This window comes from Pseudoliparis swirei, chromosome 24 (genome assembly GCF_029220125.1).
Source record: "Pseudoliparis swirei isolate HS2019 ecotype Mariana Trench chromosome 24, NWPU_hadal_v1, whole genome shotgun sequence".
Taxonomy (NCBI): domain Eukaryota; kingdom Metazoa; phylum Chordata; class Actinopteri; order Perciformes; family Liparidae; genus Pseudoliparis; species Pseudoliparis swirei.
This window is the reverse complement of record NC_079411.1, coordinates 22,801,722-22,817,136: the sequence shown is the minus strand read 5'-3', so window position 1 is coordinate 22,817,136 and position 15,415 is coordinate 22,801,722. Positions and strand designations below refer to the sequence as shown.

The 15,415-nt window shown below is 43.0% G+C and overlaps 2 protein-coding genes across 3 annotated transcripts; one reads left to right on the top strand and one right to left on the bottom strand.

Annotated features, from left to right (window-relative positions):
* Positions 1–718: 718 nt before the first annotated feature.
* Positions 719–5,775, bottom strand: LOC130189484 (tumor necrosis factor ligand superfamily member 14). Of its 2 annotated transcripts, none has more exons than XM_056408295.1 (7): positions 5,716–5,775; positions 5,104–5,321; positions 2,072–2,140; positions 1,951–1,984; positions 1,707–1,778; positions 1,357–1,594; positions 719–1,165 (listed from the first exon to the last, which is right to left on the bottom strand). In XM_056408295.1, exons 2-7 carry the CDS (start codon positions 5,299–5,301, stop codon positions 952–954), a joined length of 825 nt encoding a protein of 274 aa, XP_056264270.1. In that variant the 5' UTR covers positions 5,302–5,321; positions 5,716–5,775; the 3' UTR covers positions 719–951. The 2 variants fall into 2 exon arrangements, with proteins under 2 accessions (XP_056264270.1, XP_056264271.1); XM_056408296.1 differs by having other exon boundaries at positions 1,707–1,757.
* A 4,689-nt stretch (positions 5,776–10,464) lies between these two features.
* Positions 10,465–15,179, top strand: LOC130189485 (transmembrane emp24 domain-containing protein 1-like). The gene is made up of 5 exons (XM_056408297.1): positions 10,465–10,727; positions 12,194–12,291; positions 12,397–12,586; positions 13,425–13,592; positions 13,697–15,179. Exons 1-5 carry the CDS (start codon positions 10,530–10,532, stop codon positions 13,745–13,747), a joined length of 705 nt encoding a protein of 234 aa, XP_056264272.1. The 5' UTR covers positions 10,465–10,529; the 3' UTR covers positions 13,748–15,179.
* Positions 15,180–15,415: the final 236 nt, after the last annotated feature.

Here is a 15,415-nt window from a genome sequence, read left to right as displayed (position 1 = left end):
TATGCGTGTTATTCGCATGCCAAAAAAAGTTTTAAACCGAATCGCATGAAATTTGGTGTGATGATTTTTACCATAGCACGGTCAATTTGTATCCAATTGGCATGCAACTAATGCCAAAATGTTCATAATTCAATGCCCAATCTTGTGATATGCGAAGGTATGCGCTCTACCGAGTGCCCATTCTAGTTTGTTTTGCACTCGTTATGACGTGGGCGGCAAATACATATGGGGTCAGATCAGTCTCAATAATAGCAAATGCACACAGAGAGACTCACAAATGAAAACGCAAAGATTCACAATGCGCACAGGACAATTCACAAGTATATTCAATTTACAAATTCACAAATACATTTTAATGTAGGCTACACGGAAATAAATTACACTTTATATCAATGTAAAAGAAAAATGACAAATATATTTCTGTATTTCTATGTGGATTAGTCTGTTTGTGGATTTCTATGTATTTATTTGTGAATCGCTACACAATTACGCACAGATTTTTCGAGACCAATCAGATGTTGTCCCGCCTTAGAGGGGCGGGGCTTATCGTGGCGGAGTAGGAATGCATTGTAATGTATTTGTGAATCATTCTGCGTGTGCATGTGCAATTATTGAGACAGATCTGACCCCATATATACATCTGTCCATAATCACCCACAAAACATTTCTTTAATGATGTTGTTACCTTTCCAAGCAATGTCTTTACTCGAAGCTCAAGTCACCTCAGAAAACCGTATTTTATTCACACAACAACACAATATGCAACATTGTCGGAGTATATCATCTGAATATCAGATACCTTTTTTGTAATATGCTTTTTCATAAGGGATTCAAATACATTAATTGAGGATGGCATACTTTATATTATATATATAGTGTATATATTAGATATGCAAAATCCACAACAACAAATAGTGTAAATTACATAACACAGAGACGTTTACAATCTGATCACAATGTTGGAGAGAGGTGATGCTGCAGAATTTTGCCTGGAAATATCATAAAGGCCCCCATGAGATTGTCAGTAGGTCCTGGACGCATGTTGTCTATACTCTCCAACGTGACAAAGATTTTATCTCCACTCTGCAGGTGGAAGATCCCAGCCAGAAAACTGCTCCACAGATCCCCCTTGTCTGAAGCCTTTGTACTGGTCTGGTGGCGGGAACTGGAGGTCAAATGAAACCCGAGATGTCAGAACGCAAACTCACGGCAACACAATAAAGACAGCATTGATTTCAGTTTTCCTTTAAATACACAGATGACAAAAAGCTGCAAACTGGTTGCACTCAAGTGAGCGTCTGTGAGCACATGTGGTCCGACAGAGGAAGGAAGTAAGGAGCGGTGACGCCGACTAACCTTTTTGATCTCATCAGTTCTATAGAATTGTCGTAGGAACTGGTGTCTTTCATGACCTTGTGCTGGATGAGCAAACGCGGCTTATCAGCATGTATCGTCACTTTGGAGTAGAGGTAGTAGTAACCATCCTCCTCCACCAACAACTGACCCTTGGCGTAGCCCATGTGGTGGGTGACGGTTTCGCCATCGATATTTTCCCACAGTACCATGTTGTTCTCCCCCACAGGAGTGATGGCGCCTGAGATGAAGATGAGATAGAAGAGAGAGAAACCAGTTGTGAGCAGAGAGAATTCGGGCGGATAGTTTTGATTAATTCAGTGTTTTGGTTTGACTGGTGAGAAGGCTCTGACCTATCAGTTGAGCAAACGGCCTCTGTTGGACCTCATCCTGATGTTGTGGCACTGTGGGAATATCATTTGATTCTGTTCAAGAAAGCAGGTTCAGAACAACAATCAATCAATGACAAAACTTCACATGCATTCACATGACAGGTTTTGCAAGTTTAAAAAAAATAGACTTTTCGCTGATTAATTCAGACATCAAATGTGTGTGGCTCATTTGTATCAATCATGAAAACAGAGAGTCACTCAATACCTTTATGTCCCACTAGACTCAATATGGTGCCACCCTGAAATGGAAAATAAAGGATGTTGAATTGGAAAACGCCGGCACACATCTGGCAGGCAAGACACCTTATTAAAACGCCGACTCTCACCTCCTGGCCAGATGTTTGGGGATGGGACAGGTTCTGGCAGAGAGGATGATATTTACAGAGGGACAACTCCTGCAGGGAGAGGAAGTTAAAAGAGAGTGTGAGACTTACAGAATGAACACCTGCGCCCTTGACCCCGTCCCGTCTCCCATTCTCCAGGCCATTTAAATATAGACAGTTAATTAAATGCCCTACCAGAGAGACTGACCCCATGGTTCATCTAGCCTGGATGAGTACGCTTTGAAAGACAATGGAGCAGTCCTGAGACAACCCACAGCCCCACCAACAAGCCACAGACCATCCATCCTGGAGATCTTCAACACCTCAAGGCCTCCACCATCATCCTCACACCTCAAGACCATCTCCTCCAGCATCTGGCGGATCCTGTTTGTGGACTTCAATTCCATCATCCAAGATGATGGTACAGTTCGTCCATCATGACCGCCACACCAATAGCTTTACTGACTGACTGTCACCCCACTACCTCTTCTTCCACCTTCCTCTCTCCTCCTTCTTCCTTCCTCCTCCTCCCTCTTCCTCCCTCCTCCTCCTTGATGTCCAAATGTTGCACCTTCCACCAAAAAAAATTCCTCGTTTGTTTGTGAAAACATTCATTCTTTGGCAATAAACCTGTTTCTGATTCTGATTCTGATCTTCTGTCCTTTCTCACCCATCTTATTAACAGCTCACTCTCAACTGGTTGTTTCCCCAACTCTCTGAAGGAGGCGAGAGTCAACCCTCTCCTGAAGAAACCCACGCTCGACCCGTCTGAAGTCAGCAACTACAGACCGGTCTCTCTTCTTCCTTTTCTCTCCAAAACTCTGGAGCGAGCTATCTTTAACCAAGTGTCCTCCTATCTCCACAGTAACAGCCTTCTTGACCCTCACCAGTCTGGATTCAAGGCCAGCCACTCAACAGAGACTGCCCTCCTTGCTGTCTCTGAGCAGCTTCACACTGCTAGAGCAGCCTCTCTCCTCTGTCCTTATCCTTCTCGACCTTTCTGCAGCATTTGACACCGTGAACCACCAGATCCTGATCTCTTCTCTTCAGGACCTGGGGATCTCAGGCACTGCACTCGCTCTTTCTCTTCCTACCTTAAAGACCGCACCTACGGTAACTTGGAGGATCTGTGTCTGATCCTTGTCCTCTCACTACTGGGGTTCCTCAAGGCTCCGTCCTGGGTCCCCTCCTCTTCTCTCTGTACACAAATTCTCTCTGCTCTGTCATTCGTTCGCATGGCTTCTCCTACCATAGCTATGCTGACGACACCCAACTGATCTTCTCGTTTCCACCGTCCGAAACACAGGTGGCGGCACGAATCTCTGCCTGTCTGACCGACATCTCTCAGTGGATGTCTGCTCACCATCTGAAAATCAACCCTGACAAGACCCAGCTACTATTCCTTCCAGGGAAAGGCTCCCCCACCCATGACCTGACTACCACCTTCAACAGCTCTGTGTTGGCCCCTACCCTGACTGCCAGGAACCTCGGGGTGACACTCGACAGTCAACTCTCCCTGACGGCCAACATCGCTGCGACAACGCGTTCCTGTAGGTACATGCTGCACAACATCAGGAGAATACGTCCTCTTCTTACTCAGAAGGCGGCGCAGGTTCTGATCCAGGCTCTTGTCATTTCACGCCTTGACTACTGCAACTCCCTCCTGGCTGGTCTACCTGCTAAGGCCATCCGACCTCTGCAGCTCATCCAGAATGCAGCAGCTCGACTGGTCTTCAGCCTCCCGAAATTCACCCACACCACTCCGCTCCTCCGCTCTCTCCACTGGTTACCGGTGGCTGCTCGCATCCGCTTCAAAACACTGGTCCTGGCGTACCGTGCTCTAGACGGATCGGGCCCCGTCTACATCCGGGATATGGTCACACCGTACACCCCGGCACGTTCGCTCCGCTCGGCAACAGCCAACCAATTTGTGACTCCTGCACCTCGAGCTAATCACTCGAAATCCAGACTGTCTGCTGTCCTGTCTCCTCAGTGGTGGAACGAGCTCCCCACTGACATCAGGACAGCAGAAAGTCTCTACATCTTCCGTCGGAGACTGAAAACGCACCTTTTCCGACTATATCTGGATTAAAACACAGATTAGCACTTCAGTTGCACTTAAATAGCACTTACTTATGGTACTTTTGTAGTTCGACTATGTTGAGGAAATGTTACTTCCTGTATTCTTGTTGTTCTTAGTTTGTACTCTAGGTTGAAATGCACTTATTGTAAGTCGCTTTGGATAAAAGCGTCTGCTAAATGACATGTAATGTAATGTAATGTAACACATGGGTGAGTAATATACTGTGTGTGTGTGTGTGTGTGTGTGTGTGTGTGTGTTTGAAAGCAATATGTCAGAAGTTCAACACGTAGTAACAGGAAGTGTCTTGTCTCGGGGAAACCAATAGAAAAGTACACCAACATGAATGGCATATCGTCATTTGACACGAGAAACATTGAGGCCCTTATTAGAAACAACAGAAGATACATTTTGAAAATATATTTTGTATTCAAAGTTATTTTGTCGTTTCACTCCAACACTGTTTTTTTGTTCTCAGCCTTTACGTGAGACAACGTAATAAAGTGCCAACGTACTGTGGAGGATAAGAGTTACTGAGAAGAACAGTGGCTGATAAAGCGAGGAGAGGATAGTGAACACGTTTTTGAATTAAATAACATGAGATAAGTGTATAAAGCATTACAAAACTATCTTTGTAGAGTGAAGATATGCTGCGGGTTTTCACTTGAGAGAGAAAAGAAAGGGAAGTAGAACTAGAGAAAGAGTCCAGTTGACACGTTTGTCATGATAGACCTTTAAGTAAAAGAGCAAATCACAGCCCACGCGTTCAGCTGTCCGCTGTAGTGTGTGTGTGTGTGTGTGTGAGTGTGTGTGTCCGGTTATGACGTAGAGGGAGAAATAGGGAGATTTTTTTGAGAATAGGAATTTCCATGTGGTTCAAACACTTCTCCTGACACTAAGACTATCACACATGCACATCCACACGCACACAATTACATGCAAGCGTCAGCCTCACCTCCGTTTTTTTGTATAGTCTGTAGAGGAAAAATCCCTCAACAACAAGTCCCAATAGAGTGAGTCCCACGAGCAGCAGAAGGAACTTTTGGCCAACTCCGGCCCATCTCGACCCCTTCCCGCTGGGCACGGAGATGTAGCTCGTCTGCGTGTCCACCACAAACAACTGGGGGCATGCACCTACACCGCCCTCTGCCATCCAACCAGATTACACTCCAGCTGGGATGTTAGGGATCAAGGTCAAAGGGCCCGATGCGGCGAGAAAGGGAAAAAAGACAGGATCGGGGTTAGGAAAAGCAAAGAAACAGGGGCGATAACAAAGAAAAGACACAAACAGACCCGAGAGGGAGACATGAGACAGAAAGACATGGTCTTCATACCCTTACTACTGCAGGCACACAAGAAGAGACATTGTCATACTGATTAAAAATACTTTTTTCTACAGGTAGTTCAAGAGATGGCAGTCTTCACACACACCTCTAAAACTTCTTAGGGACATAAAGTTGCCCCAAAAGAATCTTAAAATACATGTTGAAATTAAAATAACATTACAATCATTCTCTTATATGTCACTGTGTATCATGACTTCTTTTTTTTTTTTTAGATGTCTCACCTTCTGAGAAGAAGAAAATCCTCTGTCTGCACCTCTTGTGTTGGCTCGCCTGCTGCCAACTAGCACTAATAATGCTTTCCAAGCAACTAATGTAAGGAGGAAATGAAGATGACAGAGAGAGAGAAAGAGAGAGAGCGAGAGTGTGAGTGTGTGCATGCAGGACACTCCCCACCAATATAGTTATCGTTCCTAAACTGACACTTCCTTTTCTCACTTTTCGTTTTTTTCAGTGTGTCATGATCTCTTGAACACTTTTGGTTCGTTTGTTTCAGTTTGTCTGTCGACATTTTCTGTTCGTCGGATGAGTGACGCCTTTGAAACAGCAGAGTAGGATGTGGAGGGTGAGTTGAGGGGGGGTCAAGTCGTTAAAGTGTACTTTTGACCCCTACCCCCGGCTATACCCCGGCCTTGCACTACGTCCCCCACTCAGTCCTATTATAAGCGCGTTAATGCAGCAGAGCATGTCCCCCACACTGTCTCGTGTTTTCACATATTCACAAGACGTGAGTTAGTCGTGGGTCTCTCTCGTTCCCGCTGAGCAACCTGCAGTGATTGAAGATGCCTAAAGTGTTGCAGAGGTTTTAAGGACCGTGAAGCAACTCCCTCGTGTGCAAAGACCTCATGTGGCAACACTTTCTTTATGTTTACTGTCATTGTTCAAGTTCAAGAGTTGCTTCACTTTTTATTCTTCCTTTTTCTCCTCATATCTTTTATCACGGGTGATTTATAGATACTTGTTTTCTGTTTGGAGGTACAGCGTGCTTTTGCCGGCTTTGTCCATATGTGACATGCCATCAATGTAATTCCTCCTATTGCGTGTACATGGACAGCTGAGCAGAAGTGCATAAATTGCCAAAATCTGAGCTGGTTATTTAATATTTTTCTTTCTCTTTTGTTCTTCCTCTTATTCCTTTCTTAATGATATAACCGAGTGTTCTGATGAATACTTTCTTCATCTTTTCACACATTCTGTATGCGGTTGATATTGCATGTTTTCTTCTGTTTCTCTGCTGTGTGACTGTGTGTCCATGAAGTATTTGACTTTTCAGCCTTCGAGTGGGAATCACTCAATCAGTTTTATTTTCTTGGTTGTGGGAGGGGGCAGTTTGACATGACTGACTCCACATGTTGAAACTATGACACTCTCTTTGACTCACTTTCTATACACGATAACACACTTACACACACACACACACACACACACACACGCATGCACATTGTGTTCAGTTGAGATAAAGACTGTGGGAGGACACACGGAAATCTACACACGTGGTTGGCCGCTGTTGTTGTTGCTTGGTAAATGCAGTTATTAAGAGAACATGCGTGGAGCCCCAGATGTAAGGTTGTGTCACTGATTACTTAAATTATGTATTCAATAACTAATAAAATGGAGATTTATCAGAAATAAAAAACAACAATAATTTACTTTTAGCCTACTTTTTCATCTCCTCTCTAGCACATGTTGAATAATGATCCATTTCCTATTCCTGCAGAACAACATTTCCCATATTTGCTCTAATCTGAATCTGCAGCGATGCGGCTGCTTGAGCATTAAATTACATCTAAGGGTCCCAGAAAGCCTTTAAAGTGAACCAGCAGGCACAACACCAGGGCTCTGGATCACTTACATTATATGAAGCTATTACTAATGTCACACCTATTGTCTGGAAGTCAATTTCCAAATGTGCTGCCTAAACACTCTGTATACTTGCACCATGTTTACCCTCTCATAGTGTTTTATAGGGGCCTCAAATATACCCAACAATCAATCAGAAAGTGCTTACGTCACAATAAATAGATGGCGCAATTACTGTGCGACCGGCTAATGATAACACGTAATAATATTAATATTTATGACACATCACAGTAAATTCATAGTGGTACATAAAATAAACTATTATGGACAATTTTATTGGACAGTATGAACAGGAAGAACAGTTAAAACCCGTTCCATTATTCATATCCATAATTCCTATCAGAGGTCAGACTTTTGAGTAAAAGGCCTGATGAGTGTCTGTTTATTGAGGTTATTGCAAATGAGAGATTTCAGACACAGATAGGGAAACAAAATAATTGTCCAACTAAGTACTTAGATTTTTTTATTTTTTTTACTATAAAACTGACCACAACAACTGTCGTAGCTGCCCTGTTACTGTCACATAATCGAGGTAATGCACGAGTCTACTGATTACATAAACATAAGTCAATAAGTCCAGAACGCTGCTGCCCGCATCATCACCAAAACCCCTTCGATCTGTCACATCGCCCCTGTTCTACAACAACTCCACTGGCTTCCCATCAAACACCGCATTGACTTTAAGATCCTGCTCCATGCATTCAAGGCCATCCACAACCTCGCCCCTCCATACCTGTCTCTCCTCCTCCAAATCAACATCCCCACCCGGTCCCTCAGGTCTGCCTCCTCCATCAACCTGACTGTCCCCCCAGCTCGTTTGTCCACCATGGGGTCACGAGCCTTCAGCCGCTCTGCCCCTCGCCTATGGAACTCTCTCCCCCCTGACATCAGAAACATTGACTCTATCACTTTATTCAAAACTCACCTCAAAACTCACCTTTTCAGGCAGACCTATGGCTGACCTGTTCCCCTCTTGGTTGCTCTGCTGCAGCCTGTTCTGCTTTTTAACTGTTTTGCTTTTTAACTGTTCTGCTTTTTAATTGTGTCCATTTTTAAATATGTTGTACGGCGACCTTGAGTGCCTTGAAAGGCGCCTTATAAAATTAATGTATTATTATTATTATTAATAATCATCATATCAATAAAAAAATCCTCAGTCGAGATGTATCATTTCTGACAGATCTTTTTCAGAGCTGCCTCTATGAAAATATGTCTTGGATTGGTTTCAGGTGTGCTAATCAACAAGCATCGGGAATATTTACGTCTAATGTCAACGCTTGCCACCCATCGTTAAGTCTATTACTCGCAGCTGTGTCTGCCCTGCTGTGATATAATGGATCTTTAATAGATAGAGTGTGATGGTGGCTACGGCTTGTGTCTGACAAACAACAATTAAATGTGCTAAATGAACTCTCGTGAGTGTTTGCATCCACCCAGAGTGTGTGTCTATAGGGAGTAAATCAAGAAAGAACTATCGAGACAAGGATGAAAGGTAAAGGAAAGCCTGGTCACCTTGTTCCTCCCCTCAACCTCAACCTGATCTGAGGTCCTAATAAACAACCCCTGGTTAAGGCCTGAGAGAAGGTTAGGAAGTGACCAAGCCCACAGTGGGCCAGCTACGCCCCTATAAGACTCTGGGAGTGACACAAAGCTGAATCAGTATCAGTCACAATCTACAGAAAGAAAAATATATATATATAATATTTGAAACATAGCAGCAATAATGGCACAGAGATGATGTTCATACTAATCGTTACAAATGGTATTAATGGGCCTGACCCAGCTGACCCATTCTGGAACTCCCTCTTTTTTTTTACAATGTCAATGACATCACACAACTGCTTTTGTCTTTCAATAAAGTTGAATAAAATAAGATAATTTGTTTTATGTCCTCATCCGGTTTAGTTCATTTTAACCTTGGAAAGAGCAAATGGCAAGAACGCTATAAGACGTGAAATATCGTAGTCATTAAAGCGTATTTGAGATGTTTTTATTGTTTCTGAGCAGCTGCTCCATAACCACAAAAGATCCAACTAGAGAAAATCTCCAGTATGCGTGTGCCCTATACCAGAGCTTGTGGTTATTAATCTTCAGAACGTTTTAGGGCCCTAACCTCACATAAACCGTGTGTGGTGTTCGGGTTTGTGGGACACTTTTTCATTTTTTATCAAAAGAAAAATAATACAATTAATTATTTTTTTAAACTCAGACTCATTAGCCGTGGCTCATTTTCTGCGAAGAACATACATCAGAAGATATTTACCCTTTTTAATTTATTTAAAGGGCTATTTAGGTAATCAACAAACAAACATAAAGTACCTGACACTTAAACTTGGGAAACAATATTGTTGGAGCTATTTAATTTGACATTTGTATTTAGGTTTTATTGTAAAGTAAAATTGATTATTTATTGCTTATTTAGGTTATATTTTGATATGTTAGTTGTTTCTTATGATAGTTGTAGTTTAGTTTAATATATTTAGTTGTAGGTTCACTGATTGGGTAACACTGGGCACCTGTGGTTATATGTAGAGGTGGGTAGGCACAGGACCAGCATGCACCAGGGTGGCCTATGTTTTTTTACCACAGCACAGAGAGGAAGTGTCAACATTTTGTTTGTTCTTTTTTGTTGGTTTAAGAAATAAATTATCAGAATAATAACAGGCGGAAATGGACATTACTTTCTTTTGCATGCGTCAACACCGAAACCCACGGTGCATCAGCGGCGGTTTGATTTATAGTTTTGTTTGAAGTTGAAGGACACTACAAATATTAATTATAATAATGTTCTGAAGGTTTTAATTGCTGGAGTGAAATTGACCCCAAGTGAAAAATATGTTAGTATTCGAAGGTAACAGGAGGGTTAAATACAGTTATAAGTTATAACCTATACCTCTTATATAAAGTGATGCCACGGTGTTATTTACTTCAACAGGAGGAACAGCTCATTTTCTCACAGCCTCCTCCAGGAGCATCTCAACACGGTTCTGAGCGAAGACCTCAGCCCTGCAGTGATTGGAGGGAATACTGCTACTCTTCCTCCTCTGATTGGTCCGCAGCATCGCCTTCGTTCTGGGGGCTCCATCCAATCACAGCATCCAAAAGTTGTGCTGCGGAAGACGGATGAGAAGGAGATGGCTGAATTTAGATAGCCCTGTGTTTGGGAAAAACCTCCACCATGGACCTTCTCCGGAAGAAAGAGGGGTGCGGAGGACGGCTGCTCGTCCTCGCAGTGGTGTTCGGGTGGTGTTTGGGTGGTGCGAGCTGCTTCGGGCAGAACCTCGACAGCGAGTTCACGTTCCAGCTGCCAGCCGGAAGATCCGAGTGTTTCTTTCAAACGGCGTTAAAGAATGGTACGATGGAGGTCGAATATCAGGTAACTGTGTGTGCGTGTGTCCACGTGTACGAGCCAGCTGCTATAGGCGTGCACGAGCGAGAGCCAGGAGTCCGATGTTGATGGCTAGCAGGCGCTGCGCGTTGACGTGACTCCTGTTAGCTAGCTGGCTCGCTGGACGCGTTCGGCGTGTTACACGCCGTGCACGTTTTTAATGAGCCAATCAAACTATTCATCGCACCGTTTGTGCAAGATTGCAAGAAGAAGAAAAACGAGACGTGCTCACGTGCTTCAACTGAGGAAGATACGAGATAACAAAATACTGTCCAGGAAATGAGATAAAACATACACTGTTCAGAGGAGGAATTAGATACTATGTGAACGAGAGGCAGTGCGAGTCTGTCTGAAAGGTTTAGATACTAGTAGCCCCTGGTTATCCAGCAGGTTATTCAAGAGAGGTCCTAGTCCTGGTCCTAGTCCCAGTCCCAGGAACAGCTACCAGACCAGTGTTGAGTGAGAAGAAAGGCCAAGGTATAATGATAATAAATAATAATAATAATAATAATTGAAACTTATCAGTCACAATGTACCATTAAACCATTTACACATTGAATTGTGTTGTATATATATATATATATAGATAGCTCACAGTTGGTGTTCTGTGGCCTACATGTTGGCCGCCTGAGGGCCCTGACACACCAAGCCAGTCTTGTTGTCCCTGTTTTGAGCTGTCTGTCTATTTCTGTGCGTGTACATTGAGAGCAGCAAAATGCCAAAGTCAAAATTAATTGTATGTGTTCACACTTACTTGGACATTAGAGTTGATTCTGATTAAAGGAAGTCTCCATATCTGTATCTGTGTGTGCACCATGCAATCTCCAATCTACGGTTTAAGCTAACAATTATTATTTATTTTCTCCATTAATCATGTCAAATGTTAGACAATATTGAAACATCTTCATCACAAAGTTCTAGAGCCCGGGACACTTCAGATTGCTGGTTATTTCACCTAAATATTCAAAGAAATCCAAAATATTATCAGTTTATTATCACAGAGGTCATCGGAGATTATCACACATTCACATTAGAGATGCTAGAATGAGTGAATTTGGGGATTTTTTCAATTGATTGATGAACTGTTTCAGCTCTACTTCTGTCCTAAACCACGTAAATCATTTTTTTGTTCAAACACATAGCAACACATGAACACGTCGCCTAATGTAAAGTGCTATTCTTATCCAGTGTGTTTGTTTTATGGGTGAGTCCTAATCAAAGAGACGGCATTACACCCTCTCTTAAACGGCAACTGTAATCTCTCTTGGAAATGTTTGTCTTTGTGGGGGGAGGGGGGGGGGGGGAGATACACACGTTCTGTGTGTATCTCTACTGTCTCTATCTCATAAAGACAATCATAATCTTCAAGAAAAAATATTGTGTGACTTCCAAAAATCATATCTAGTTGCTGAGTGTGTGTGTGTGTGTGTGTGTGTGTGTGTGTGCACATCCAGGTGATCGCGGGTGCTGGTATGGATGTAGACTTCACCGTCATCTCTCCAGAAGGCGTGCAGCTCATCATGGAGTCTCGACGCTCTGACGGAGTCCACGTGTTAGTGCTTCCTTCACCGTTGGCCCTGGATGTTTTGTCATATTTCATTATGTGTTGTTGGATCTGTCACTTTTATATTTGACATTATTCCCTTTGTTATTCCAGGGTGGAGCCGACGGTGGAGGGAGACTATCAAATCTGCTTTGACAACAGCTTCAGTCACTTCTCAGAGAAGATGGTGTTCTTTGAGATCATCATCGAGGGTCCAGGAGGAGATGTGGGTGGAGATGAAGACTGGCCGGTGTTGGTGGAGCCTGATGGAGGCCTTCTGGAGTACAAGCTGGATGACATTCGGGTGAGATGTTTGTTTTGGGGTTTAGAAGTGAATCCTTAGAGGAGATCTAGTTCACTCTGCAGCTAACCTCTAAATACACCCCTGCTGTTGTATGTGCTCAACCAATGCCTGCACAACCTCTTAGGATTACAAGGAGAGATCCTTGTAACAGGTTTTTTTTGTGTAGGTGCAACACAGTTCAGAGTGTAAACATGTTTTAATAAAGCTTAGTTTGTTTAGGTTTAGACATGTCCCCTTGCTCCTGTAGTTCTGCGTGAGCCACATTGTTCCTCTGGGTGATCTCTTCCTTCATGATGATGAACACACCTACTGTCGTTTATTTTGAGTCAACCCTACACACACACTCCGCCCAGTTTCTGTAAATACTCCCGAGAGTATATTAATCCTCGCCTGAAAATAGTCCCCGACAAATGCCGTATTTAATCAATCAATTAAATCAACATATTAAGCCTCTCTTCTTCGCGAAACTAATGGAGGACGGACTGGGGAAGTGGGAAAATATCGAAAGATGCAATTGTGGTTTCGGTCTCCTTAGCTGCTGACGATATGGAAAATGAAGGATAACGTCAGCCTGAAAGTGATACGTGTCTACTAGACGATACAAAACCGCATGTGTGTTTTATACAGAATTGTGCATTTCAATGTTCGCAAAAATAGTTTTTGTTCCTCTAAACCAGCTGGAAACATGAGCCGGGGGTCAGACCAGCTGGACCAAACCCCCGTGAGGGTTCGGCCCATGACCCGACAAGAGGATTTAACACGCAATCCAAATCTAAGTTCTACACAGAGCGTGTCGACTACTTTTGAGTCTCTTCTCTCTTCCTCCCGTGTTCCTCAGCAGTCCATGGACTCTCTGCACAAACGCTTGGAGCGCTGTCGGCAGATGCAGACGGTGTTGCGGGCTTTCGAGGCGCGGGACCGGAACCTTCTGGAAGACAACCTGTGGAGGGTTTCCTTCTGGTCCTGCTCCTGTGTGCTGGTGATGCTGTGTGTGGCCCTCACTCAGGTAAACGGAGCACGACACACACATCACTTCTAATATTCAATCTGTCGCGCTCCAACCTCATGCTGTCTTTGTGTGTGTGTGCGTGTGTGTGTGTCCATTTCCAGGTCTACACGGTCCGTAAACTGTTCGACGATAAGCGGAGGGTCTGCACATAGTGGGACTAGTTTGCAGTGATGATGGAGCAATCACGTACAAGATGTTCAGACGATGCGCTGTTTTGTTATTTTTATTTAGTCCAGCATTCAACGTCAGTTTTAACGGATCTTACATTTAAAATCTTGCTCGTGAGCAAGAATTCTATATTATTTGATCATGAAGGGTAACCGGATGAGGAAGTTGAAGAAGGCCACTGATTTTCATTCAGTGCCTTTTTTTAATGTCAAATTTTGACCACAAACCACAGAGGAAATGCATTTTAAAAAAAGGCACTGCCTGCAAAGACGGAACAGTAAATGTTGTAGCGTACGTTTGTGAAACTGGTGAGAGGGTTTTGGAATATTTCGCGAAAAGGTGAAATCGTCTTCTGCTAAAGGTTAAAGGTCGGTTTACAAGTGATAACAATGTGCAATAGTGTCGTTGGCGTATTTGTTCTTCCTGAAAGTTAATGATCTCTCTCGTCATATTAGCGAAGTGTCCATCTGACCGGGCGTTGCCTTGGTTACAGCCGTGTTGAAGATTAGGTCTTTTTGAGATGTCGCTGATTTCTGTTCTCATGTCGGCTCAAGTCCACGCTGACCTGTTGACCTGTGAGCATGTAGAACAAGAAAGAGGGATGGTTTGCAGTGCGATTGGCAATAATGTAAGATGTTGTCCGCACGCCTCCACACTGTAGTGTGTGTGTGTGCGTGTGTGTGTGCGTGTGTGTGTCAGTTCAGGCATGTATCAGGTAACTCAGTGGGAACATACTGATGTGTGTTTTTGTGTCCCTGGCTTCTAGATTATCAAATTCTCTTTTTTCTCAGATGTATGTTTGTTTCAACATAATGTGACTTTATCATTCGGCTCGGACCGCCATTGAGTGTTTTTAAAATGAATAAATAAAAACAGGCTTTCAATATATATATATATGTATATATATTAGTGCTGTGAAAAAGAACACGTTAACGCGTTATGATTAAATTACAGGATTAATTAGTTTTTTTTAAACGCATTTAACGCATGCGCAGAATGAGCTTCCAATCCGTCTGTTGTTGGTCGTCTACAGCAGCATGTCACTCTGTCTACGTGTCCCGTTAACACGACTCCGATCTCCGTCTCGCGCGCCGCAGAGCTCGGATCCAGCGTTTGCGCGCACATCGGGACGAAAGAAAGTCACTTGCATAGATCTTTATGTTCTCACAAAAACATACCGAGAATATCGGTAATGTGATTAATCATGATTAATCCACAGAAACCTGTGATTAACCTGATTAAAATTTGTAATCGTTTCACAGCCCTAATATATATATATAGTGTATATATAATATGAGAATAATTTTTAAATAAATCAGGTTTACATGAAAATCATTCATATTAATAAATGCATTTTTTACACAGGAAATACTTGGTTTTGATGTTTTCGACAAATAAAAAAAGGTGACAGATTCATCTTTTTAAGTGTGTTCTTTATGACTGCATGTACATCATGAGCAACCTGAGTGCTGCTAACACGGATGATGTAATGACAGCATATGCAGCTTTAAACCACAATAAACTGTATTTGGTATGATATATTAATTATATTTTTCCCAGAGCCACTTGGAGGAATCAGGAGTCCGAGACTAAATGTTTAGACACACTGTATTGTGCTGGAGGAGCTCCCCCTAATGTCTGACCTTGAAAAC

Excerpts from the sequence above, each read along its gene's own strand:
- LOC130189485 (XM_056408297.1), top strand. The coding sequence starts at position 10,530 with ATGGACCTTCTCCGGAAGAAAGAGGGGTGCGGAGGACGGCTGCTCGTC. Across the intron at positions 12,587-13,424 it reads ACAAGCTGGATGACATTCGG|CAGTCCATGGACTCTCTGCA; the intron begins GTGAGATGTTTG and ends CGTGTTCCTCAG. Across the intron at positions 13,593-13,696 it reads TGTGTGTGGCCCTCACTCAG|GTCTACACGGTCCGTAAACT; the intron begins GTAAACGGAGCA and ends GTCCATTTCCAG.
- LOC130189484 (XM_056408295.1), bottom strand. The coding sequence starts at position 5,301 with ATGGCAGAGGGCGGTGTAGGTGCATGCCCCCAGTTGTTTGTGGTGGAC. Across the intron at positions 1,595-1,706 it reads GCCGTTTGCTCAACTGATAG|GCGCCATCACTCCTGTGGGG; the intron begins GTCAGAGCCTTC and ends TCTTCATCTCAG. Across the intron at positions 1,166-1,356 it reads GAACTGATGAGATCAAAAAG|TTCCCGCCACCAGACCAGTA; the intron begins GTTAGTCGGCGT and ends TTTGACCTCCAG.